The sequence below is a fragment of the Giraffa tippelskirchi genome, chromosome 11, assembly GCF_054371585.1.
Source record: "Giraffa tippelskirchi isolate mGirTip1 chromosome 11, T2T-mGirTip1v1.2.pri, whole genome shotgun sequence".
In the NCBI taxonomy this organism is placed as follows: domain Eukaryota; kingdom Metazoa; phylum Chordata; class Mammalia; order Artiodactyla; family Giraffidae; genus Giraffa; species Giraffa tippelskirchi.
In genome coordinates this window covers 6506209-6533096 of record NC_137285.1, presented here as the reverse complement: position 1 = coordinate 6533096, position 26888 = coordinate 6506209, and the positions used below count along the sequence as shown (strand labels likewise).

The 26888-nt window shown below is 54.8% G+C and overlaps 1 protein-coding gene across 43 annotated transcripts; it reads right to left on the bottom strand.

Moving 5' to 3' along the window:
* Positions 1-1106: 1106 nt before the first annotated feature.
* HPS4 (HPS4 biogenesis of lysosomal organelles complex 3 subunit 2) lies at positions 1107-26877 on the bottom strand. Of its 43 annotated transcripts, XM_081542870.1 has the most exons (18): positions 26734-26877; positions 26527-26605; positions 25868-26091; positions 25245-25383; positions 24860-25123; positions 22114-22204; positions 20295-20438; positions 15724-15831; positions 15271-15387; positions 13835-13929; positions 12941-13013; positions 10779-10815; positions 10031-10127; positions 8668-9496; positions 4446-4578; positions 3899-4007; positions 2985-3000; positions 1107-2109 (listed from the first exon to the last, which is right to left on the bottom strand). In XM_081542870.1, exons 5-18 carry the CDS (start codon positions 24898-24900, stop codon positions 1921-1923), a joined length of 2079 nt encoding a protein of 692 aa, XP_081398996.1. In that variant the 5' UTR covers positions 24901-25123; positions 25245-25383; positions 25868-26091; positions 26527-26605; positions 26734-26877; the 3' UTR covers positions 1107-1920. The 43 variants fall into 43 exon arrangements, 42 of the variants coding, with proteins under 42 accessions (XP_081398996.1, XP_081398995.1, XP_081399003.1 ...); XR_014069056.1 differs by lacking the exon at positions 2985-3000 and having other exon boundaries at positions 3899-4087; positions 4389-4578; XM_081542869.1 differs by having other exon boundaries at positions 24860-25383.
* Positions 26878-26888: the final 11 nt, after the last annotated feature.

The window sequence follows — 26888 nt, the reverse complement described above, 5'->3', positions numbered from 1 at the left end:
GCCCTGAAATTGTAGCAAAGGAATTGCGGACCTTCTAAAACACTTATTTGGCTGCGTCAGGTCTTAGTTGCGGCCTGAGATCTTGTTGCTGTGCGTGGACTCGAGCTGTGGCTCACAGGCTCAGGAGTTAACGCGCTGCGCGGGCTCAGCTGCTCTGCGGCGTGTGGGGTCTTAGCTCCTCGACCAGGGACCGAACCTGTGTACCCCTCACCGCAAGGCGGATTCTTAACCCACTGGACCACCGGGCAAGTCCCTGTGGGCTTACTCTCACACCTTGCTGTGCGGACCTCATGCTATTCCTGTGACATGGAGACTCCGCTTAGGGAGGCACTGGGCTGCCTCGAGCGCAGACTCTCGGAACTTGGATTCTACGTTTTACGTGTTTTCAGCTCAACAGCAGCCCTGGGAAATGAGATGGGGAGAGAGGTTTCTGGAAGCAAAGCAAAGATGACGATCTGCCAGTAGCCTGACATCTAGGAAAGGGCCCAGAACAGGCGGGAGGCTGTCTCGTGGAGCAGATCTTGTGCGGGAGTGTCCTCAAACCCAGGCACTTAGCCGAGCTACTGAGGGCGGGGGCTCCAAGTTCTGTCTCTGTGTCAACACATAACAGATCAGATCTTCACCAGCCTCAGGACTTGGAGATCTCACAACTCTAGAGCATCAGTGGCAAGTTTGGCTGCTTAGAAATACTGCAGGACAGGAAGGGAATGGGTTCTGTGCCCATCAGTCACGGGAAGGTGCCTGAAGAGGCTGGCCTGGGTCTTGGAAGGGGTTTTCCTCGGACAGTCTGGCAGAGAAACGGGACAACGTGCCTTTCCCTAGCTTGAGCTACTGCCCTCCTTCATCTGGGAAGCTCACCCTCTTAGGCCAGCCAGGGGCAGGAGGGACGCCAGAGACGTGACAGACAGGGGGCTGCAGGCCTGGTGTGCGGTGCAGCCTCGCTGAAGCTGGTGCTGTCTGCCCACCACCCTCACACACAGACCACGCTGACACGCACCCTTCCTCCCAGCCTGGCTGGATTGGGCAGGGCAGAGAGAAAGGGGACCACGCAGAGTACACACACGCATGTACATCTACACGTATGTATCTCCATCAGAACTCAGTACTCAGTAGCATTTTTGGCTACTTTATTTTCAGCCCTTAGCAACTTGTTTCAAGAAAAAGACACCATGTCATAAACAGGAGATATTGGCTCACTGGCGTGAAGTTACACTGCAGTTTTCACATGGAGTCTCAAGTACTTCTGGTAAATATTTGGTTAGGATTTTGGTAAATATTTTCATTCTGTGACTCGCATTGTCTCATCACAGAATATCGGACCCTAACGTCACCAAACCGATGTTAAGTCCTACCCCGGCTTGGCAACAGCCAGAGCAAAATGCTGTCCCCTCTCACGCAGCTCTCCCCACTCCCCGAAAGCAGCTCTGCTTCTGCTCCAAGACCGTTTAGACACTCCTGTTTGGGACCCTCACTCAGAGCAACCAGCAGCACCGTCCACTTCCAGCCAAGGGGCCAGCCTGGCCAGTCACCACTCTAGACCAGGGACAGCGGGGTTCTAGAAGGAACAGTAGCCTCAGTCTCTGTGTACTGGTCAAGGCCAGGGTGGGGCAGCCCCAGGAAACATCAGGCGCCCCGGGCTCCGTGTGACGGGGGGTCACTGACCCCGGGCCCTGGGGTGTAAGGAGCCATGGCCCCACCCTGGCCCCCGCGCCGCCCGCACCGTCAAGTTCTTTACCACGAGCTCTAGGTCTGCCAACCCGAGGAACGACCCCTCCAGCCCTGATCGCAGGAGTAACAAACACTTGAATATTACAGTCCTAAAAAAGAGGACTATTCCAGGGAAAGTAAAACGGAGAGGCTTTTCCACTTAACAGGGCAGTGCTTCCTTTGCTGGGGTTTGGTTTGAGTCATCCGCGGGGGTCAGGAGCGACCCACGGTTAGAGCAGGTTCACCCCGTGCTTCAGCAGCTTCTGCTTGGCTTTGCCCGGGAGGCTGAAGGCGCCGTCCTGCGGGTTCGGGAAGCCAGAGCTCCGTGCCGCCGTGGCCAGCTGCTGGAAGTAGGTTTCCTGAACGGGGTTGCAGCAGGCGTACACAGCCGTGGAGGCATTCCTGGTGGGGGGGAGAGAGGAGACCACAGTCCACCGCCGTGCAGACCTCAGACCCGAGATCCCGCGAGGTCACTGGCCCAGCAGGACGAGTCCGGGACCAGTCACTGTGGCCACAGAGAAGGTGCGCCTCGGGGTTCCGAGCACGGGTCTGGAGTCCCACACAACCTGGGTGCTCACCCCAGCCCTGAGACTTCGGCTAGGGGGAGTCTCAGCTTTCTCATCAGAAGAATGGACATGACAGCAGGCAGTTCCCTCCCTGAGACTTCACAGAGTAAATGAGTAGGAATGGATACAAATCGCTTAGCCCGTGGTGAGACGGTTAAGAAACGGAGGAGGCTGTTCTATTACTGTTACTCAAATGAGCTACGTATCCCACCACGAAAAGTCTCAGCTCTGAGGAAGGTGAGACGCTGCAGGGTCACAAGTGCAGGGGTGGGTCTGAGTTGCCAGCGTGGGCAGCTCTGACTTAAAGCCAGGGGAGGCACATTTATTCTGGAAAGATACACAGAAATATTGGCTGGAGACAGCGCTGGGCAGCAGAAATGCCCACACTCCTGTGTGGCAGCTGACGGACATTAGAACCTGGTCCACCAGGCCCAGAGCCCACACCCCACGCCCCTCCCTGTCGACCAAACTGCACACCCCCCCCCAACCACAAGCGTGTGTGGAGGGGCGCGCGCTGCGGATACGGGACACCTGGGCTCAAATCCTGACTCGGCCACTGATCCGGGCGACTCATTCATCCCACTGCATACCTGCGCTTCAGTTTCCTTCTCCATGAAATGAGGTTACAAAGAATGTACTCGACCAACCCACTCCATAGTACAGTACACACGCGCAATACACACGGGGCAGGCACTCCCCTTGACCCTCTACCTTGCCTTCTTTTCTGCTACCGGTTTCGTAAGAGAAGCATGTAGAGAGAAAAAGTAGAGTCCAGTTGGTTAAAGATTGTAAATGCCACTCATTAATAGGTCTACATCTGCTGGCCTGAAGGTGTTCAAGACACGCAACAAAGTGAAAAAGGAACTTATAAAACAGCAAGTGCATGTGCTCCAGTGTTTTTTTTAGAAGAAAGACCACTAAAATGATCAAAAATACTGATCATCTGTCTTTTATATGGGCTACCCCAGTGGATCAGCAGTAAAGAATCCTTGCCTGCCAATGCATGGGATGGGGGGTTCGATCCCTGTATTGGGAAGATCCCCTGGAGAAGGACATGGCAACCCACTCCAGTATTCTTGCCTAGAGAACCCCATGGACAGAGGAGCCTGGTGGCTACAGTCCACGGGGGTCGCAAAGAGTTGGACATAACTGAGCGGCAGCACCTTTTTATATGCAAAAAATAAAAACACCAAGAAAACCTGGAGTAGGATACACCATCCTGTTAACTGTGGGTATCTTGGGGACACCTGCTGGTGAGGGGAGGACACGTTGCCCTTGGGAGACCTGCGGGGGGGGACATCTGGATGTTGTGATCAGGAGCACGCGGGACTTGTCCAGTTAGACGACAGCCCCTCCTCTGCCCCCAGTGACTGATGGAAGCGCCGAGATAGGGAGGGCCTTGGGTGCCCTCCCTGCTGTCCCTCAGGGTCTGGAGCAGCCCGAGCCCCAGCAAGGGACCCGGCACGTACGGGACCCAGGGAAGCCCGAGCGTGGATGACAGCAGCCCGCAAAGTGGGTCAGGGGAGGCCCGGGCTGCTCCGCGGACTGGTCTTCATCCGGTTGTGAGTGAGGCTCCACCAGGGACCCCGGGTGCAGGGCTGGGAGCGTCAGGGCTGGGAGCTCACCTGACGGTCACCTCGTACAGCGTGGGCAGCCGGGCAAAGTCAGAATGCATCAGGCTGACGGCCTGGAGGAAGCGGCGGTCCTGTGCTGTGGTCACCTGCGGCAGGTTGGCTTCCAGAAGAGGACACGGGAGTCATCATGCGTGGCAGAGCGCCCCCCCCCAGCACCCCCAAACCCAGAACCACCATAAACTGGGATGAAGTGAGGCCCCCCAGGCAGGAGTGCGGGTGCCCAGCGGCAGCAGGGATGGAGGCTGGGGTGCTGGGCCCCCTCCTACTGCCCCCGATGGTGGTCGACACTTGTCCCGGCACATGAGGAGTGTCCCAGTCGGGAGGTGACCCCGTCACAGATAGTCTGGACATAGTGCCTCTCTCAAAACGTTGGAGAACGGGCCAGGAAGAGACAGTCCAGCCAGGAAAAGTTTGCCGAGAGCAGGTAAACCCTGTGGGAGCTGGGCTCCGAAGGGGAAAGAGCAGCCTGGCCACAGGGCACCCCCCACCCCCCACCAGGGAGCTGACCCCCCACCTGCCGCCCGGAGGCGCCCCTTACCCGCCAGCATGTTCTGGACGCGGTCGTAGTGTGCGAAGCTGTAGGTTCTGGCCGCAGGGGCCGCCTGGTCCCGGGGTAGCGTCTCGCTCAGGTGCACCTCCAGCCCGTTGAGGGATGCCAGGCTGCCGTGGTACTGCGGGGCAGGAGGGGGCAGGCTGCCGCCACTCAGCAGGCCACCGGGGAGAGCCGCCTGGCTGCCTGACTTAGCACCATGGGTGCTAGGACCCGTGTTTAGAGCGGTCCCGACTTCTGCCCTGAGGCCCTAAACCTCTTCAAAGCGCTCATCGCTCAGTCGTGTCTGACTCTTTGCGACCCCATGGACTGTAGCCCGCCAGGCTCCTCTGTCCATGGAATTCTCCAGGCAGGAATACTGGAGTGGGTTGCCATTTCCTTCTCCAGGGGATCATCCCGACCCAGGGCTTGAACCCCGGTCTCCAACACTGCAGGCAGATTCTTTACCGTCTGAGCCACCAGAGAGAAACCTCTTCAAACTTGTAGAAAAATGAGAACCCAGAGGGAAGCTAAAAGGTAAAAGGGGAAAAAAGAAAAAAAAAGCCAAGAAGAACAGCCTAGACTCGCACCACCCAGGCACAGCTGCAAGCAGGCGGCCCATCCCCTCCTCACCATGCTGCCGCCCCGTCCCCAGCCCACGCTTCTCAGCCGGACAGAGACATCATCCACGTGTGCAGCGCGGCCTCCTCCTGCCCAGGTACCCCAGGGGAGCGGGCAGGCGGGTCTCCGCTTGCCGGCCCAGGGAGGACCCGGCTGAGAAAGGCCGTGCGGAGGGGAGGCCCAGGCACCTCTGTGTTCCATCGCCTCCAGGGGGGATGTCACGTGTAGGCGCCGTGGGAACACAGGCCTGTCCTTTTTCGTATGAGTTGTTGTTTATAAGCTAAAGATGGACGTCAGACTGTAAATAACAACTGATGCTAGTTTTGCAACCTAATGATACAGCATGAACTTCATTTTTCAATCTGTTTTCCCACAAGGACATTTTCTAACGACCAACGGTTGAGCTCTGTTGGGCTGGGTGCATCAAGCAGGGATGTCACACCCGATGGACTCAGCCTGAAACAGGGCCCCAGGGGGCCACCAAAGCCACGAGGAGGCAGCGGCTAGTGCCCAGGTGAACGACCCCGTGGCTCAGATTCTTCCTAGCCAGACCACCGGGGCCAGTTACAGGGGTTTTTGCACCTTGTTCTTTTCACCCGAAAAATAGGAATATCATTGCTGAGTGGCTTAAGTCAAATAACATATGTACACTCTGTCCATTCTAAAGTGCTCCCTGGAGGGAGCCGTTTTCCTGAAGTCAAGAATATGAAAATCATTGTCCTTGAAGAAGCGGTATCTCTTGCATGAGCACCCGTCCCTGGACTGACTAACAAGATTCGTCTGTGGGTTGACTTATTTCACAACAGCCATGCAAAAAACTAAGCGCATGTAAAGAGGTACAGCAATGCAGAGAGAATGTTCTGAGGTGAATGTCATAAAGCTCAGGTGTTATTGTGGGGAGCGTGCTGGACTTAAATTAGCATTTCTGGCCCATGTTGCAGAAACGATACTCAGGCATTAGGTCTGGCTACAAGGTTTCTGTAGCATCCCCAGGGCCCAGCAGCCAGTCTGGCGCCCAGGAGGTGCCCGGTCAACAGCCGCTTGGTGACTGGACCGCGATCGTGAACTAGGCACCGTCAGCTGCAGGCTATGAGTTAGTCACAGGTGCGAATGACAGGCAGTGTCCAGGAGGACAGGCAGCGTCCCCTGCTTGGACCAGGGGTTGGCAAACATGGCCCGTGGACTGTTTTTATAGCCTGAAAACTGAGATTGGTTTTTATATTTTTATATGGTTAAGGGGAAAAAAAAGTCAAAAGAATAATATTGTGATGTGAAATTATACGAAGTTCCGATTTTTGTGTCCACAAACAATGTGCTGGAATAGAGCCCCAGTTTACATACTGTTTATGGTTGTTTTTGTATAACAGCAGAGGGGAAGAGCTGTACAAAGCAGAAAGCATCTGCTGTGTATCCCTTCACATTAGAGTTTGCCAACTCCGAGACACACTACCACATACGTGACCTGCACGACACGCCAGGGGACACGGAGCCGAGGCTGTGCCTGGACCCCCGGCCTTCCAGTCCACGGCAAGGCTAGTGGTTCACGGTCACTGTGCCCCAAACATGCAGAAGAGTCGCTGCAGGGACACCCATGGACTCAGAAGCACACGTTTCAGGGGAGAGGGGCGTTGTTCCATATTTTCTGCCAACACACTAACCTCGGGCCTCGCCTACTGTACCCGCACAGCTCCCCGTCCTGCTGTAGCGATGAATAACTGACCCCATCACTGTGGCTGAAGGTCACTGAGATGACGATCTCGGGGTTCCAAGCAGGAAACCGCCGGTGGCTCTCTGCTGCCCCCTGGTGGGGGAGAGCCGACTCTGCTCCTTCTGAACCAGGGGGGACCTCTCCCTGGCTGCTCCCCTCACCCCCTTCACCCAGCTCCCTGCCCCCACCCTCAGCAGGCAGAAACGACGGCAGCTGGTCCATGCAAAGACGTGATGCAGAAACGACACAGGGAGCCGTGGCAATGTGTCCTCCCCAGGGGACTGCGCTCACAGTCACATCTGAGCCGTTGTGCACCAGGCTGGGGGGGTGGGGGCTGGCTTTTCTGACAGCAGCAGCGAGTCCGCAGGGAAATCGGGTCAACTGTTTTGTGTGCAGGTCTGGGACTGAAAGGCAGTGAAAGCTCTCTGCCAGTTATAAAGGAGATGGCCTCCGGTCCAATCAGCCGACTCCCCCCTCAAACCAAAGCTGATCAAAGTCCGTTACAGCCTGCTCTTTTTAGGAAAGACTGGTTCCCCTTTTCCATAAAGCTGTGTTCTCTCTCCTCCCTGACCCCAAACCCTCCTTCCTGTCGGTGAAAGCCCAGGGAGGTCGCTGTCCTGACACCAGGATGGGCCGTGACAGGCCAAGTGCTGCGTCCGCATAAAAGGGCCACGGAAGGCAGGGCCTTCGGTCCTTGGGCTTCCCACCTGCTGGGCCGCGGTCAGGGCCACGAGGAGGGGGCCGGGAAACGCGCAGGTGGTGTGGACCCGCCCTGTGCATTAGCTAGGTCTCCATCACTAAGAGGTGGTTTTCTTCAGCGCAAGATGGTGTCACCACCCCGGCCCCCAGCGCTGTTCAAGGTTTGGCGGAAGTAGCGGATGTATTTGCATACAAATTTGCAAATGCAGCATGCTCCGTAATTTACTTCCTTCTCCCTGAGAAGCCTGTGCTGGATTTTCTTTTTATCTTGGGGGCACCTTGTCTGAGCTGGGTGCTAAGCCATGAGACCAAGACATGGGGGGAGGGGTGGGGATGGACGTGTGTAACTGCATCCGTGGTCCCCGAGCTGTTACAATGAGGCAGTGGGAAGGATGTCGGTCAGAGTCAGTGGGACAGAGGTGGAGAGGGTGACCTGGGGCCTGGGAAAGGGGGAGAGGAGCCAGGCAGGTGCGGGGCGGGTGGGTGGTCCGTGTGGGGACCCGCCTTCCCTCCTCCACTTTGCTCCAAGGGGGACCCGCTCGTTTATGGAGGGTCACGGGCCCTGCATGCTAATAAGATGGGCTTAGCATAATATAGATTGAAGAACAGAAACACCGCGAGCCCCAGGACGCCGTTCACCCTGCAGCAGTCTCAACCTGCTGTTCTTATTGCCGCTGCTTCCCTGGCAACTAAAGCAGGGCCATTACTATGGCAACTGGATCCAGCGTGGACCCAGCCCGGAGGTCAGTGAGCCTCTAGGTGTGGGGGGGAGCTGCGAGGGTTTGAGCGGAGCCTTCTGGAGCCAGTCAGCATTTCAGAGGGCCCAGGCTCCTAGGAGGGAGCTTCAGACGGACGGGAATCGGGGCTCACGGAGAACCCCAACCCCGGCAGTGACACACGCAGACTCCGGCCACACAGAGACAAAGGCTGCCGGGCAAGGGTAAGGCCGTGTGTGGTCAGTACCCAGCACCCTCCCGGCTCACTACGAACCAGATGCCCCTAGAAAGTGGGGAAGCTGGAGAGGGCAGCCTTGGTGGCTGCCTTTGCACTTGGCTCTGTGCTCAGCACTGGATGCTCCCCAACAAGCAGGGAGGTGGGCACCCTCCTGCACCCCACCGTACAAACAAGGACGTTCACACCGGGCCATGCAGCTGACGGCTGAGCCCCACCCCGCCTCGTCCCCCTACCCCACTGCACACTCACCACCTCCTCCACGGCCGCGCGGTCCCCGAGCAGCGGCTCCTCAGCCAGCAGCGACAGCACCAGGCCCTTGACGCTATGCGTGTAGAGGCTCATCTGCACGAGCCCCTCGCGGGAGGCCGGGCCCGCCCTGGACGCGGTTCTGTCTGCAGAGGGGCCTTTGTCTGAGGGGTCTGCCGAGTCCAGGCCAGGGGCCGAGCAGCCCTCGGGAGCCCCACTGCGGTGCTGCTCCCTGCTGTGTTCCTCCAGGGGCAGCTCAGTGCCCCTCTGCCTCAAATCCAAGCAAAGTGCCCGCCCAGGCCCACTCGTCCTACCGCAGAGGTGGTCTTCCCTGAGGACGGGGGCTTGGCCGCCGTCGCCAGGAAGGTCTGCGGGCTGCTCAAGGGCTCCATTCCGGGGGACCGCCTCAGGAGCGGAGGTGGGGAGGCGGCCCAGGGGCAGGGCCCCGGGAGACTTGGCTCCGGGACTGCCGGGGTCGTGGACAGATTGCTCACAACCAGGACCCCCGCCGTCTGCGGCAGGATGGCCAGAGGATGCTTCTGTTTTCTGAGCCTCTGGGATGTTGATTTCAGACAAGTGCAGGTCCCCGTTCCCCCCGAACAAACCCAAACCCTTGACCGCGGCAGTGCAGTGCACCATTGTGGGCAGCGTGCTCTCCAGGTCAGGGCCGGACCAGTGTCCATTCTCCCTGCTGCCATCTGCCCAGGCGGCATCAGGAGACGGGGGTTCAGGTGTGGTTGTCGAGGTCTGAGCCTTGGATCCCACGTGTTTGGGGGCGTTTTCTTTTGGGGCGGCTGAGGGCTCCTGGAGTCTGGCTGGAGACGCTGGAGTGCTGGTGAGGGAGGGCAGGCGACTGAGCGTGGGCAAGGGCCCTGCCCCGGGGGAGACTAAAGCAGTGCCTCCCTAAAAATGATGGGTATTGGCGACATGTGTCACCACCTACTGGAAGTGGCAGAGCCCCCTGAATCAGAGGCACCCACGTCTGGGGGTTAACTAGGAATCAGGTCCTATATGGGGCGCTGCACGTATGCTCCTTCCACCTTTCATGATAAACCAGATGTAGACATTACTGGATCCATTTTACAGATGGAAAAATGGAGGCTCGGGCAGGGAATGGCTTGTCCGCAGTCACACAGCAGATAAGCCACGGATCTCAGATCTGAAACCTATGCCCATCTCTGCCAGATGCCCCTTATCTCTGCTGAAGGTCCACCTGTCCGCCCCCCGTCCCCCATCCCCCCCGACCAGGGCAGAGTGTGGAGAAGAGGGAATCATGGGAGGATGTGACTCACGGGACTTCTGGATGAGCCTGTGGGAGGGAGTGCCCGACATGTGGGTTCAGAGGAGCCTCTGTGAGCCCCCTTACCTGGCTGGAGGCTCCCGGGGGAACTTGCGGAGACTGGTGGCTTCCTCTTTGGTCAGGAAAACAGGCGTAATCTGGACGTTGGGAGGGAGCACCACTCCTAGAATTGCAGAGCAACGTGGCCAGGGCCCTCTCTGGGCCGGAGAAGCCAGGGGCGGGGTGGGGGGTAGGAAGTGTTCTTGGGGCAATGCCTCCAGCCCGCAGGCCAGCCCAGCGAGCAGCTCTGGGCTCCATTCCCCAGAACAGAAGCCACAAAGCTGCAGCTACGGTTTCTGCCGTCAGCAAGGAAAAGCCCACGTGGGCCACTCTGCTCCCAGAGTGACGTTTGGTGGAAGAAAACTGACCGGCACTTAAGACAGAACCTGGATCAAAAGCACTTCTAACTGACCACAGGGGTCTGCCCGAACTTAGGCTTCAAACTAAACCCCCCTCGGCTGCCAAAGGTCTTCCTGGCGGTGGCCCTGCCATCACCCTCTCCCCATCGTCACCTTCTGGAACTCATCTGAGCAGCCTCATGGTGCTGAGATAAGGAGGAGCTGAAAGGAGGAATTTAAAAGTTGTGCCTGAAATCAGAGGCTTTACAACTGGGATTTAGAGAGTAACTTTGCCCTTGCTGCGCTGTTAATATTTCCCTGATCTCACGAGCCGACGGGATAACCGTATGGGACTGCTCGGCCTTCCACGTGACTTGGACAGGGCCAGGCCGCTTACAGGCCGTTTCCAAGACGTGACAGGACACCCGACTACTCACCACGTTCCTGCAGGGCGTCCCCCCCTGTCGGTTTCCTCTGAAAATAGACAGACAGGAGTCGGTGTGGGGCACGGCGTGCTCCCCCCAACCTACCCATCGGGACCGCGCGCTGCCATCTGTTCCTGAAATGTGGCCAAGGCCCCGGGTGCTGGGCCCTGCCGCTCGCCCATAGCATAAGCGGATGGAACAAATCTCCCAGGCTGCCTGCTCCCCGCCGGGGCTGGGGTCACGCCGGCTAAGGCGGCCACGCCACCCAGATGCACACCGGGCTTCCCCCCGTTCCGATCTCTCAGTTTCTCCTCTCAGGGAATGACAGCAAGCGTTCCTGTGCTCTCAGACCTCCAGGGAAGTCATCTTCTGGAATACGGCCACGTCTGCCACAGCCCTGGCTGAAGCCCACACAGACCCCATTATAACAACAGCGTGAGGGGCCTGTGACCCTCACAGTGAAGGACTCAGCCTAAATCTCAGCAGAGGCCAGCTCGCCTCCACATTTACAACCAACGCGAGAAACCCCGGGAATCTCCTCAAAAGAGCTTTCCGGCCGTCTCCACCGAAAGGACCCAGCAAAGCAAAAGGAAAACCAAAAACTGCTCTTCTAGCCAAAATGACCTGCCCTCCTCTGAAAGGATCTGGTTTCCTTCACAGAAGCTAACTCCAGACAAAAATTCTTTTCAAAAAAATCATATAGAATCCCCTAGCCCACAAGCCAATCCTGGGAACACGGGGCACATTTTCCTGTAAATTCTGTGCATTTTTTAAACACTTTGAGGACACATTACATAAAATTCTGTTTGTCTGCTTGAAAGAGGGACACACAGTTTCTGTCATGAAAGCATCTTTGGCCATTTTTAATGGCTGACTAAAATCTTAGGAAGTTTACCGTGGTGCGGGAGAATTCATCACTTCCCGACTTGAGACCACCACCAGCAACCTGTCTGGAGAGGGCAGGCTAATTGGTGCTTTGGGCTCTGCGGCCGTAGGTCTCTGTCCAGCTACTCAAGCTGCAGCCGTGGCTGGGAAGCAGGCCAAGAAAACACAGCAGGCAACCAGCCCGCAGCCCTCGGCCCATAGCCCTGCCTTAGATGTCTAAGTGATAAACTGATTTTTCACTTTCATAAATCCTGTTGTGACAAGAGTTTTGAGTATAAACCTTTTCAAGCAGTCGGATGACTTCTTTAGTACTGATTCGTAGAGCTGCTGCTGCTGCTGCTAAGTCGCTTCAGTCGTGTCCGACTCTGTGCGACCCCATAGACGGCAGCCCACCAGGCTCCGCCGTCCCTGGGATTCTCCAGGCAAGAATACTGGAGTGGGTTGCCATTTCCTTCTCCAGTGCATGAAGGGAAAAGTGAAAGTGAAGTTGCTCAGTCGTGTCCAACCCTTAGCGACCCCATGGACTGCAGCCTACCAGGCTCCTCCGTCCATGGGATTTTCCAGGCAAGAGTACTGGAGTGGGGTGCCATTGCCTTCTCCGTCGTAGAGCTGAACAATGGGGAGAAAGGAAAAGGCACCCTCCACCCTCTCCTTGTCAGACAGTTCACCAGTAAGGGTGTTCTCGTGACGCCTGCACTACGGTGAGGAGCCGGAATAGAGCCCACATGTGTTTTTAAACGTCTGCTGATTTAGCAAGTGCAAAAAGCCAGCCTCACGACAGACTTAAAACCAGTTTCACACACTAAGAATCAGCTAGTCAGACAAAAGAAAAAAGAACTCCAAGGATATGTGTCACATGCTAGCAGTGATTATCTCTGTGTGGCCCAGTTGTGGGCAGTTTTATTCTCAATGAGCATGTTATGACTTTTCCTTCATTATAAAAACAATTAGGTAAAGATAAGATGGAAGTATTTTAAAAGCCGCTGTCATCCTAAGCCACCTTTTACAGTCTCTCTCTGAAAACATCCAACACCGCTTTGACATAAAGCCCACCCTGAGGGAAGTCATCTCTCACAGCTCCACACAGATGGAAGAAAACCAACCATCCAAGCCGACCGCACACAAGAGAGCCTCTTCTTCCAGCTTTGCCAGGACCTCACTTGAGGGGGACCACACGGACGGATGGGGGGTCCTAAGAAGGACATGGCAGCCCCCCCGCCCCATCCAGTGCTGGTCATTAGCCTTGCCTGACACAAAGACAGACTCGCTGGGTAAGGGGGGTTTGCTACCTGGTCCCGACGTGCCACACGATGAAGCAGGACCTTGGCCGTGACGGAGGGCGGGAGCTGGGTGCTGACGATCCTGGGAGGTCAGAAACAGGAACCAGGACACCAGAGAAGAAACACAGTCAGGACTCGGCATCGAAACATTCCCGACACCCGCAGCAGCTCGGATCCGGGGGACGCAGCTGGTGGGAGTGTCAGCTGGGAGGCACTCAGGGAGGCCCTCTGGCTGTTCCGCATCAAAGTTTTAAATGTCCAAACACGTGGACCGACCTGTACTAAGAATATTCCTGAGGCACCAGGAGGGCTTCTCCAGGGCACGTCCCTCCAGGATCAGAGAGCGCTGGACACAGCACCAGCTCCCCTGCCTCTGGCCGGCACGGCCGAGCTGCCTTGAGGCCTGGAGGAGGCGTAGAGGGTTCCCAGGCTCTCTAAGAGGCCCTCCAGCTGGGCGAACAGATGCAGTGAGACCTCCATGAGGCCATCCCGAGGTGGACCCAGCCACGCGGCTGCAGGAGCCCCAGCAGGAGCCACGGCCAGTGCACTGGGGCCCCGGGCAGCAGGGCGGGGCGCCGTGGGCCTCACACTCCTCTCCTGACGGTGCTGGGAGCCGGAGACCGACCCCTTCGCAGGCGCGGCCCAGCTGAGAGCCGCACGGATCTCTGCAAAGCCGCCCTGTGCACGCTTAACTCTTCTCTGGACACAACAGCTTCCAGTTTCCCAGGGACAGGCAGGGGCCCTCAATCAAATCTAAACTACCCTCAAGTTGCCAAACAAGACTGCCTGGAACTGGCCACACACAGAGCTCTTGGCCCCCCTGCCCTGATCAGGAGGTGGCCGGGTGGCCAGGGCTGCAGCAGGGGGTGGGGATGAGGGAGAGGGGGCGGGGGTACTACTCACAGTCCCGCGTAGAGGATGCAGCCGGCAAGCACGTGGGGCGAGCGCTGGCAGGTCTGAAGGATGAGGGCCGCCTTGAGCAGGAGCAGGGGCTCCACCTGTGCGGGGCGAGAAGCAAGCCCCGGTCGGCACACCCCCGTGGGCAGGAGGGGATGGGCAGGGGGCTGCGGAGGGCAGACGGACCGCTCAGAGCCTGAGCCTGGAGGGAAAGCGTGCCGCACACTGGCTGCGTCATGCCTCTGACACCCCGCAGGGCTGCCACCACAAAACGCCGGGTGCTTGGGACCAGGGGGCCTCCCTGAAGCCGGGAGGCAGAGAGAATTGGGCATATGGCTCTTCACAGGCGACCGTGCACATCACCAAGGAGACCATGACCAGTGACACAGAGACCAGGAGGCAGCCGCAGGGGAGAGCGCGCCCGTCAGGTTCAGGTCAAGGTGAACCCATCCTCCTCTGCAGCCCAAGCCCCTGTGACGATCGGGCCTGCTGTCTGACCCGGTCCCCTAACTCTGCCAGCAGGGAAAATGGAAGCATCGTGGCCTTTCACACGGGGGTACGCGTCTCAGTCCTCAGTCTTTGGAAAAAGTCCCTAAAGGAACAGGCAGAGGATCTGAACCTGCTCATGAAGGGCCAGCAGTGACCACCAGCCTCCTCCATACCCAGGAGCGGTCCGCTCTGAGCGCTAAGGAGCCACGCTGGAGCCCTTACCACGGGCAGTTAGTTCTTTCACAGCCACTCGGAAAGCTCTGGGCCGACTCCCAAGAAGCCCTCCAAACAGGAGCGGGATAACCCGTCCTCGTTTCTAGCATCAAGCCAGTGCCGCACCCCGGTGACAGGGACACGGTCCATGCCCGCAGAGACCCAGGCCACATGTGGTGGAGGGTCCCACCCCCGAGGTGCTCAGGATGCGGGCGGGGGTCCTAACAGCACTGCTCGCACCTCCCCCCTCTGCCTGATGGTGAGGACCTGACGTTTGCCAAGGTCAAGGCCAAGGCCAGCAGGCAGCCTCCCATCACCACATGCCGAGGCAACAGCTCAGGGACAGACCCCGCCCGGCCCCCAGTCCCAGACAGCGGCTGCCCTGGGCCTTTCTGGATGCTGAGAATAACTAACGATAATGCTGAAAAGGGGGCTTCAGATTACTGAGTTCAGCACTTCTGGGCATTAACAAAGCAATAACACTCTTTCCTGGGCATCCGTCCTTTATGTAACTGTCCCAGTTTCAGCCCCAGAACAGTCCTGGGAGGCGGGTGTCACGCCGCTCCACCAGTAAGGAGAGCGAGGCTGAGACCGGTGACCTGACTGGTCCCGGCCCACGTGGCTGGCAAGCGCTGCCTGGAACCTGAGTTCTTAGCAGCCACGGGGACAGAGGGACAGCTCATCGAGGGGGAGGAACCCGGCTCCCATCCACACGGCGGGCGGGGGGCTGGGCCGGTTACTTTGGTTCGGTCCAGGTGCCAGAGGCAGTTGAAGACCTTGTGCAGCTCGCCCGTGTTCCTCAGGATGTACGCGATGAGCGTGTCCCACTCGGCGCGCAGTTCTTCCCGCGGGCAGCTCTGAAACAGAACAGCCGGCATCAGCACCCGCGATCCCGAGACACGCACTCAGGCAGGGACCCCAACCCCCCGCAGAACTGTCCCTCACAGGGACCCGGCCGGGGGGGAGGGCATCTTCTGAACTCCCCCCCCGCCCGGCAAGGAGAGGACAGAAGGTGGGTGAACCGGCCCCAGGCCACCAGGGAAGAAAAGCGTCCGGGAGGGGCTCCGGGGTCCACAACCCTGTCGCCGACACGTCGTGTTTGTGTAAAGGGTTCCTGATGCCCGGACGTGCCCTGGCAGTATCAGTTTTGCTAAAGAGGTTCCACGTGAGCCTCCCCGCCGCCCTCCTCATACCTTGTAGGCCAGAGACACAGGCCCATTGTAAAAATGAAAGAAGCCAATGAGCTGGAGCAGAAGCTGCTTGCAGCTGACGTCAGGGAGCTCCACGGCACAGCCCAGCACCTGCAGAGCATGACCGCATTTTCCTGCTCTCGGAGTCCTGGTACCCAGGGCTCACGAAGCCAGGCTCCATGGGCCCCTGGAGGGCCATCCTCTGCGCGCAGCCCCACACCCTCCCCCAGCCACGCGGCTCGCCACGGGAAACGGGTGTGTTTTGAACCCACTCATGCCGCCCGAGCTGGAATCATCCCCGCTTCCTGTTCATCTGCCTGGGTATCCCCATCCCCTCAGTACCCCCCCACACACACACAGGTTCCAGCACCCCCAGGCTGCCTGTTTTCATCACTCCAGGCAACCGTGACCTCTCGCCTGAACCCCTGTATGGTCAGCACTGTTATGTGGACACTGGATGTTTCATTGGAGTTTCAGGGCAAACACAGGGCCCAGACTGTGGAGGAGTGCCCATCCCGGCTCCAGCTGGACGGAGCACTTCCAGAACCCGCACCCAGAGCATCGTCGCACCAGCGCGGAGCGCGGCGGTGCTCCGTTCCACAGACGATGGACACTTGCTCAGTTAGGAAGTAATCTGGCCCCCTGTTTAAGGAGCTTGAAAAAAACTTCGTATTCTTTGACTCAGTAATTCTACCTGCAAGAATCTCTCCTAAAGGAAGCATCAGAAACTTAAACAAACGAACTCTGAACAAAAACACGTCCAACAAACAAATGCTCTCTGAATGTAAGTGCCACTCAAGTGCCGACAACAGTCTGCTGCCCAGTTATTCTACAGATTGAAAGGAATCCTAATAATCTCACCAACTTTTCTTCAGAGACTGACAAACTGATTCTGCAACAGAAATACAAAGGACTGAAAATATCAAACGCTGTCCCGGAGAAGAGTAAGTTTGGAGGACTTCCCCCAGCGGATTTTAAGACTTATTCTAAAGCTGCAGACATCAAGACGGAGCAGTACGTGTACAGAATCTTCAGAAAGGTCAGTGGGCAAGAACAGCAAGTCCAGAAGCAGAGCCGCACTTAAGTGGTCATTTGAGCGTCAACAAAGGAGCCCCAGGAAGCAAATAGGAAAAGGCAAGTTTTTCAACAGTGGTGCTAGAACAATGGGACGTCCACAAGGAGAAAAGGCCCTTTGACCTCTGCTCAAACTATTCACAAGGATTTAGCCAAGGTGGATTACAGACCTAAATTTAAAAGCTAACATTATGAAACGTGTTTCCTGCCGCCCCCCCAACCCGGAACTGGAGAATGTCTTCTCCAATGAGGTAGGCAGTGGTTTTAGACAGGATACAGAAAGCAATAACCATAAAAGATAAAACTGATAGACTTCATTAAAACTAAAAAATGTCTCATCAAAAGACATTACTAAGAAACTTAAGCACACCCACAGATTGGGAGAAAATATCTCAAAGGAAGATATCCAAATGTCCACGAAGCACATGAAAAAGCCCTACTATCACTAGTCATGGGGGAAGTGCAAATGAACACCTATTGAGATACCACTTTACATGCAGCTCAGTGGCTAAAATTGTGAATAAACAGACTGACATGTCTGCTGATGAGGGTATGAAGTACCTGGCGTTCTTATACACTCAGTGGGAATGCAAGATGGTGCAACCGCTTTGGGCAAGCGTCTGGCGGTTTCTTATAAAATCAGCACACACCTACCCTATGACCCAGCAATTCCACACCTAGGTATTTACCCATGAGAAAGGGAAATGTATGTCCACAGAAAGACTTGTATAGGAATGTTTTTAGAGCCTTACTCTTTTGTTTTAAATTTGTTTTATTGAAGTGTAGTTTATTTACAATGTTGTTAATTTCTGCTATACAGCAAAGTGATTCAGTTATACATATGTGTGTGTGTGCTAAGCCGCTTCATTCATGTCTGACTCTCTGCAACCCTATGGACTGTAGCCTGCCAGGCTCCTCTGTCCATGGGATTCTCCAGGCAAGAACAGTGGAGTGGGTTGCCATGCCCTCCTCCAGGGGATCTTTCCGACCCAGGGATCAAACAAATGTCTTCTGCATTGGCAAACGGGTTCTTTACCACTAGTGCTACCTGGGAAGCCATATATATTCTTTTTCAGATTGTCTTCCATTATGGTTTATCACAGGATATGGAATCTAGTTCCCCTTTACTATACAGAAGGACCCTGTTATCCATTTTATCCATCCTATATGTTTGCATCTGCTACTCCCAGACTCCCAATCCCTCCCTCCCCTAACCTCCTCTCCCTTGGCAACCACAAGTCTTGTCTCTACAGCTGTGAGACTGTTTCTGTGTTCTAGACATTCACTTCTGTCGTATTTTAGATTCCACGTATAAGTGATATCATGTTGTTCGTCTTTCCAACTTCAGTTTCTGACTGACTTAGTGTGACAATCTCTAGTTTGATCCATGTTGCTGCAAATGGCATTCGTTCGTTCGTTCTTATGGCTGAGCAGCACACCCCTGTGTATAATGCACCGCGTCCTCCTTGCCCATTCACCTGCCAGTGGACACTTTCCGCATCCTGGCTACTGTGAACAGTGCTGCTGTGAACACTGGCGCGTGTGTCTCTTCCCCATATTTTATTTATCTGGCTGCACCGGGCCGTAGCTGCGGCACGCGGGGTCTTCGGTCTTTGTTGTGGCATGTGGGATCTCTAGTTGCAGCCTGTGGGATCTAGTTCCTCGACCAGGGATTGAACCCAGGCCCCCTGCCTTGGGAGTGTGGACTCTTAGCTTAGGGAAGTCACATGTCTTTCTGAATTAGAGTTTTGTCTGGATATATGCCCAGGAGTGGGATTGCTGGATCATATGGTAGCTCTGTTTTCAGTTTTCTGAGGAACCTCTGTGCTGTTTTACACAGTGCGTGCATGCCAAGTCGCTTCAATCGTGTCTGACTCTTTGCAGCCCTACGGACTATAGCCCGCCAGACTCCTCTGTCCATGGATTCTGCAGGCAAGAATATTGCCATACCCTCCTCCAGGGGATCTGCCCGACCCAGGGATCAAACCACATCTCTTCTGTCTCTTGCGTCGGCAGGCGGGTTCTTTACCACTAGCACTACCTGAGAAGCCGTTTTACACAGTGGCCGCACCTTTGTACGTTCCCACCGACGATATAGGAGGGGTCCCTTTTCTCCACAGCCTCTCCAGCATTTATGATTGGTAGACTTTTGATGGCTGTTCTGACTGGTGTGACGTGATACTTCATTGTAGTTTTGATATTCATTTCTCTAGACTCTTAATCTTAAATGCCCCAAACTGGACAAAGTTCATGTGTCCACAAAAAGGAGAATGAGGAAGTGGACCAGTGCGTTTAGATTGTGAAATACTGCTCAGTGATAAACAGGAATGCGCTGCCGGTCTGGGAACAATGTGGATGAATCCCACAAGCGTTAAGTAGCAGGACAGACCCTGTACAGAGGAATGCTGTGGGTATCACTCCCCTTCCAGGACACCCTAGGACAGGCAGAATTCTTCTTTGGTGGAAACACTCCGAACAGTGTTACCTGGGATGCGGGGGGAGGGGATGGAATTAAGGACATAAGCGAGCTTCCTGGCATGATGCTAATATAGTCTGTATCTTGATAGGGATTTGTGTTACACAGGTACACCATTATCCAAATGCACCAAATACATTCAAGATTTGTGTATTTCATTGCATGTAAATGAATTTTACCTCAAAAAACAGCAGAACCACCACACATATGGAACTCTAGTTAACGTCCAGCATGATGACGTATTTGGGGCCAGGTGGTACGGTATATACTCATATGTGCAACTTCAGAAAGCATTAAAATAGAGGATAAAGGGGTGAATAGATAGTATGTGATAAAGCAACCATAATGAAGGGTTCACTGCAGAATCTAAGAGGTATGTGAGTATTCACCATACAGTTCTTTCAACTGTTTGGTATGTTATAAAATTTTCACAATAAAACATTGGAAATAATACCTATAAAGGCAAAGCTACTTCGTCACACTTAAGCATCCCTTTCCCTCAGGAATAGATTTAAAATAAGAGTAGGCAGGAGACAACAGGCCTTTAGAGTATAGGGTACTGCTAGCTCTAAGTGGGTTTGCTTTGTTTTTTTCCCTTAAAGGTCCTTGTAGACCTAACCTATGTGCACCAGTGTCTTCTAGTTTCGAGCTCCCTTCCCCAGTAAGTGTGGAAAGAACAGGGAAGAACAGAGGAAAAACAAGAAAAGACGGAGATTAAAAACTCAGTTTGCATCACAGAGCAAAGAGAACGTCCACAGGATGACCAAAGTCTTTCAAAAGCGAGGTGAACGCCGCCTTGTGCAACGCAGGCTGCGATAGTGACGTCTGGGGGAGCGCTCCGCTCCGACGGCACCTGCAGAGAGGGACGCGGGCATCGTGGGTGACACAGGGGGAGGGGACGAGGCTGCAGGCTCAGGAGCCACGGCAAGGGTCACCGTGTAAACCCCGCCGTCATGACACCTCTCAGCAAGACAAGCGCCTCTTGGCAGTGCCCACCGGCACTGGCTCAGCCTGGTAAACTCACCCAGAGGTAATCACCATCAACCTTTACAGCGAACTTCAGTTTCCGCAGGCGGACAAGGGCAGGAGGAGAGCCAGAAATGTCGGAAATGCAGTGGACAACCCCAGCGATCTGTCCACACAGCAGCTCCTGTTGGTCCAGCAGGGTCTGGGGAGAGGAGCCAGTCCAGACATGAGGCTGAAGGTCCTGAACTCCCAAGTCATTCCTCAGAGCCAGGGTTGGCAGACTGCAGCCCAGAGGCCAGATCGACTCTGCCGCCTGTTTCTCTATAATCTGTGAGCCCAGGATGGCTTTTACGGTTTTGTAAGGGTTGTCAAAATAACAAGGAAGGACATGTGACAGAGACCTTGCGTGGCTTATAAAGCCTAAAGCATTGGCCCTTTTGAGGCCAAATTGGCCGAACCCTGCCTGGAGGGTCACAGAACGCCCACGGTGAGTGCAGGAGAAAGGCATTCCTGCTCCCAGGATTACAAGCCTGAGCGTTTATCCCCATTCAGATCCCCGTGGGGAGACCGGAGTGGTGCAGACTAATCCCCGCTCTGCATGTCAGAGCGTAATCACGTGAGCAAACACACAGGCCTCCTGATCCACCTTCACATTAACTAAACCCCCGGGGGAGACTGCATGTGATGCCACGGAAAATGGAGAACTCGTGCCTCAAAGGGCTGAACCTGGACCCAGTCAAGGCTCTAGATACTCCAACTAGTTTAAAGGAAAGGCACTGGGCAGAAAGCATAGGATGATCCCCTAGTGAGGAAGGGACCAACCCAGTCCAGAGCAGGACACGTGCTGACGTTCTCCTGCAGCAGTGACCTGGTGTCTTCAGTAATTCAGTGGCGCAGGCGGAGAAAGGATGGCGGGAGTGGGTGAGCAGTGTCATATGATAAGAGGGACTTGAAACACAACCACCGGGGCTTGTGGATCTTGTTCGGATGCTGATTAGGAGAAAAGGGAGGGAGAGAGAGAAAGGGGGAGGGAAGGAAGGGCTAAGTAGCATCTCAGATGATAAAGGCAAAATGTGAACACAGACTATGTAAGATGGTATTATTGTCACTAACTTTCGCCGAGTGGGATCTTAACAAGATATAGCCTTTCCAGTTAGAGATGTTCCCTGATGCTGGTGAGACGACACCATGTCTAGGATCTGCTTAAAATACTCCAGGAAAAAAAAAAGAGAGTAGGGAGGAGTTAGGCTAGCTCATAACAGACTGGTCAGGTGGTGATCTTTGTTGAAGTCGGGCACATGAGGGCTGATGACTCACTCCTCTTTACTCTGGTATATGTTTGGAGAAAAGTTTTTTTTTTTTTCCAATGGAGCAGACAGAAAATCGTGACAGTAACAGAGAGGTAGAGAAGGCGGAAGTACTGGGCTGCTGGCTTGGGCATTTCAACATCAGAACAGCAACAAAGAATGAATACAGCTAAGAGTAAGAGAGCAGGGCTTCCCTGGTGGTCCAGTGGTTAAATCTGCCTGCCAATGCAGGGGACGTGGGTTCGATCCCTGGCCTGGGAAGACTCCATGTACCTCGGAGCAGCTAAGCCCATGTGCCACAACGACTGAAGCCCATGCTCTAGAGCCCGTGCTCCGCAACAAGAGAAGCCCCCGCAATCAGCAGCCTGCGCACCACAGCTAGAGGGTGGCCGCCACTGGTGCAACTAGAGAAAGCCCGTGTGCAGCAAAAAGACCCAGTGCAGCCAAAGCAATAGTAATAATAAAGAAAGAATGAGAGAGTAAAAGCAGCAAATGCCTGGATTATGTGAAGAAAAGTGTCCAGATATAAACCCTTTGAAAGGCCATGGGGTCCGCACCGAATGAGCTTACCTGCGGGGGATAAAAGTAACAGATGCCAGCTCGGGTTGGATCTCCTTCTCCCTTCACCTGGGAACCATCATAGAGGAAAAAATAGTTCCACCTGCCAAGAGAAGAGAGAGGAGCCGTGTTCCCTTCCATCCCATGAGCAGGGCCTCGTAACACGCAGCTTCCAGTGGCCCAGCCCAAGAAGGACTCACGCCTGGGTATCTGAAAAGCCTTCTGGGGGCCCCAGAGGAGAAGGAAGCCGAGAGCTACAAAGAGATAAAACCCTTTCGTAAGTGCGGCTGACTCAAGCTAAAAACACGCCTCCATCCAGCCATCTGACCTTCTGCTGCGAAAGACAGTGAGCAGCTAAGGAAACACGGGGCGCCCACAATGACACCTCTTATTTGAGACACTGCACCTTAACTCTGTACCCATGCGGTTTGGTAACGTGTCTTCTGAGACGCTGATAATGAAAGAAGTTAGGGATGGCTCAGCTGCCCTCACAACTGCTGGGCACGAGGCCTCCAGAAACAGCCTTTCGGCCAGTGTGTCGTTTAACACGCATTTGCGGGGGGCGTGTGGCGTGCGCTGCGTTCACCAGCCCTGGGGACACGGCAAACAAAGGGGACAGGAAACATGCAGGCTCCAGGCAGGAGAGCCCGTCTATGATGGGAAACTGGGGGCGCCGTACCCCTCTGCCCGCCGAAACCTGGGTCCTGAGGATTTCCCTGGTGGAGACGCCGCACTTCCGCTGCAGGCCGTGCGGGTTTGATCTCTGGCTGAGGAAATTAAGATCCCGCATGCCACCCGGCTCGGCCAAAAAAATTACAAAACAAAAACTAAAAGCCTCACCCCTCCTTTAACAGGATCCCTCATCAAACTTCTGATTTCCTCTCTGCAGAGGAAACTGTCTTCTCAATTCCCACAACCCTCTGCTCTTCCAAAGACTCAGGATCTCCTCTGCGGTATGACTATAATTATCTCCTTTAGACCACAAGGCAAACTCCCCAGGCTGGACCTGGGTTCAGCCTCTCAGTCTCTGAAAGCACGCCCGTCAGCCAGAGCAGTGACTGCACTCTTCACCCCAATCTACACCCTCCCCCCTGCCGCCCTCCCTGGCCCCCACCTTCTCCTCTCCGTGACCAACAGTAACTCTGTTTCCAGCACATTCCGCCTGCCAGAGTTCTAGATCTCGATGTGCCACCAGCTTCAGGGCAACTGCAGATCAAAAATGTCTCGGGCGCAGCTCAGAAACCCCATTGCCGGGTGGTGAGCCTCTTGTAACGTACAGAAATAGCACATCACTACGTTGGGTACAATGTTACCCGTCAGTTATGCTTCAGACAAAATGTCAGACAAAAAGATCGGATTTGTGGTTATCAGAAGCAGGGGATGGGGGCAGCGGGGATGGGATGAAGGTAGTCAAAAGGTACAACCTTCCAATTATAAACAGTACTAAGGTTGTAATGTGTTGTTGCTGTTGTTTACTCGCTGACGTCGCCTCCAACTCTTTTTGACCCCATGGACTGACTATAGCCCCCCTGGCTCCTCTGTCCATGGGATTCTCCAGGCAAGAATACTGGAGTGGGTTGCCATTTCCTCCTCCAGGGGATCTTCCTGACCCAGGGATCAAACCTGCATCTCCTGCATTGGCAGGCGGATTCTTTACCGCTCCGGGTACGCTCAGTTGACTGTTGTGTCCAACCCTTTGTGACCCCATGGACTATAGCCCGCCAGGCTCCTCTGTCCATGGGATTCTCCAGGCAAGATTACTGGAGTGGGTTGCCATTTCTTCCTCCAGGGGATCTTCCCAACCTAGGGATAGATCCCACATCTCTTACATGTCCTGCATTGGCAGGACGATTCTTTACTGCTGAGCCACCAGCAAAGCCCTGGTATACTGTACAGTACGATCAATGCAATTAACAGTGCTGTCTGTTATAATATGAAAGTTGTTAAACAGAGTAAATCCCGAGTTCTCATTACAAGGCAAAAATTTTTCCTTTTATTTTGTATCTGTGTGAAATGACTGATGCTCACTAAACTTACTGTAATCTTTTCATGATTATGTGAATTACAGTGCTGAACATCAATTATATGTCAGCGAACTGGAAGCTTATAGGTAGATAAACAGATGAATGGATGAATGAAACCCCACTGCTGGCCTCCATTCCACCTTTTCCTCATGTTCCCTGGGTGAAAGTGCCCCGACTCTTGACAGGCACACAAAAGAACACTTGAGTGTCATTTTGAACTGCACACATTTAATTAGTCATAAACCCTGCTCATTCTTTTGAAACCACACCTCTCACATTCCTCTCCTCGATTTAACGTTTGCTGAACCAAATTCAGACAGGCTTAACCCATTTAGGGTTGGGAAGAGTTTCAGGCAGATGTTGTGTAATACCCTTCAAGAGCCAGTCTGGCCAAACTTCTCCTCGTGGCGAAATTCTGCCTGGCCACCTCTGCTTGTCTCTCAAAAGCGAAGACTCAATCGCCTGTGGTAAAGTCGTGGCCCAGCTGCAGAATCCAGCCACGGCTATCCTTTCTGCAATCTACCAGCAGTGCTAGACCCTGCAAGAGGCTTTTGCGGTCCCAACACATCAGCTTTGGATAGAAATGGCCCTTGATTAGTGGCTCTGAGGAAAATGCCCCCCCTCCCCAGCCCCTTAATTAAATCTAGACAATCCAGTCGGGGATTGTCAGTTCACCCAAAACATCTGTCCAGCAGACGGGCTGGAACTAAACCCCCGCAGGCCCTGCTACTCACCAGGAGGCCAACTTGCTCTCTGTGGAGGTGGAGGCCGCCATTTACTCTCCGCAGGCCCTCATTCTCTTCATTTGGGTTTTCTTTTCCAGTCTGACTTTGTTCTCCCCAGCAGTGGCAATTCCTCCGGGTCTCTAGTCTGCTGAATCCGGATGTGGGGTGTTTGGGTGTCTTCAGTCACCAGCAGTCAGTTGTCTAGTTTTCATTCAGCATGAAAGTGCTGCTTCCCTTCCCCGCAGGCCCTTCGATCCCATCAGTACCTCCAGCCTCTCAGAAAGAATAAAATAAAGCAAGATGATTGTTCCAGAAAGTCAAATCCACCAATCTGATTCCACGAGCATCAGCTCCCTGGCCCTCTTCGGAACAAACCCTTCAAAGAGCTCCTCACCAGGGACGCCCCTGGACAGGCGAGATGCATGCTGAAGGCGGTGCTCTGAAGCAGTGTCTAGCTTGTCTTCTTCAAAGCCATTTCTGAAGGCTTCTTTTTAAAGTTTGAAGCTTCCCGTTCAAAGATCAGTCCCTTGGCCCTAAAATAAACACAAGGAATAGATTATTTCAGAATCCCATGAGTGAGCATGTGACCCAGCAGAGTTAAGGAAATGGTATGCTTCAAAAGAGCTTTCCAGAAAGTTGAAAAGTGTGTTTCAAGATCCAAAAGAGAGAAGAGCAAAACCTCAGAGTAAGTCCCACAGTTAACTTGTAAAAGTTATGTCACACGTTAAGATAAAATTAAATAACCGGTGTGAAAAAGCTCTGGGTGCAGAGCACAGCGATACAAATGAAGCAGCTGCTGTAGTAATAATGGAACTCAGATTAAGGAACTGTCACCTCAACAGCCCCAAAAGTAATCTAAACATGTAGAATCCCAGAGCTGGGCGTGTTTCCAGAAGACAGAATTTAACAAGTGACTTTCAGACTCCCACAAGAGGAGAGAAAACTCATGAAATTTCAAACTCAGAAAGGGTGCGAGCATCACTTTAATACTCTCTTATACGCTCTTTCAGTAACTACCTTGACTGTCTCTGGCTTCCTCCCTCCAGAGACAGGTCACAGTGTTAAATTTATCCTTCCATCACGCTGAAACTGGCCTTCAAGTAACCTCCACACTCTCCAGGAAAACAAAACAAGGTCTGATCCTTCGGTCACCTCAAACCTGTATTACCACTGTCACTTTCTCAAGCTCAGTGTCCCCAAGGGACATGGTTTCAAATGCTTGCTCACCATCTGCCATTCTCCTGGGAACACAAGGGAGTTTTGTTTTTTTCTTTTTTAAGCTCCTTTGGTAGCAGTCCCTAGAGAGGTCACCACTGAGTCTTTGGTGGCCTGTAAAACCTCTGTCTTTTCTCAGCTCTTGATATCTTGGGGTGGGCCTCACTAGGGTCATACTCATGGCATCTGTGAAGCATAATCGGATGCCTTTGGAGGCGGTATCTAAGCCCCCTGGGGCCAAGGACTGTAGCCTAAAACCCCCATCCCTTGTTCCCAGAGGACTGGGCCATCCTCTGCCAAGGTCCACTCGCTTATCTGAAAGGTCCAGAAGGAGCCGGTAATGGTCCAAGGGTAGGGCAACTGTTGGGATGCGGCCACAGAAGTCCCTGGGGGGGGGGCGGCGGCGGTGATGTGTGGCCTCAGAGTCTACACGGCAGGGCAGGCAAAGGGGCGCTACCGACCGTGATGGGCCGGGCAGCGATGGCTAACCGCAGGTGGCAGGGGGACGCGTCTGGCCTCAGCTTCAGGGAGCTGGCATTGCTAGACAAAAAGGCGCAGGGGTCAATCGGGGCCCGGGTCACAGCGCGGAGGGGCGCCCAGAAGGCGCTCTCCGCCGGGGTCCTCCCCTCCCCCGCTTCGGTGTCCCTGCGCCGCCGGGCGCCGCCCACCCGCCGGAGTCGCCAGGCAGCCCCGGGGTTGGCGATCGGGCTCCGGGACCCGGTGGTCCCAGCGACTCCCGCTCGGTACCTACGCGCGCTGCGGAGCGGTCCCAGGGTCACGCGCGACCTGAGCCTACCGCCCCCCTGAAGTTCACGCAGGGCTG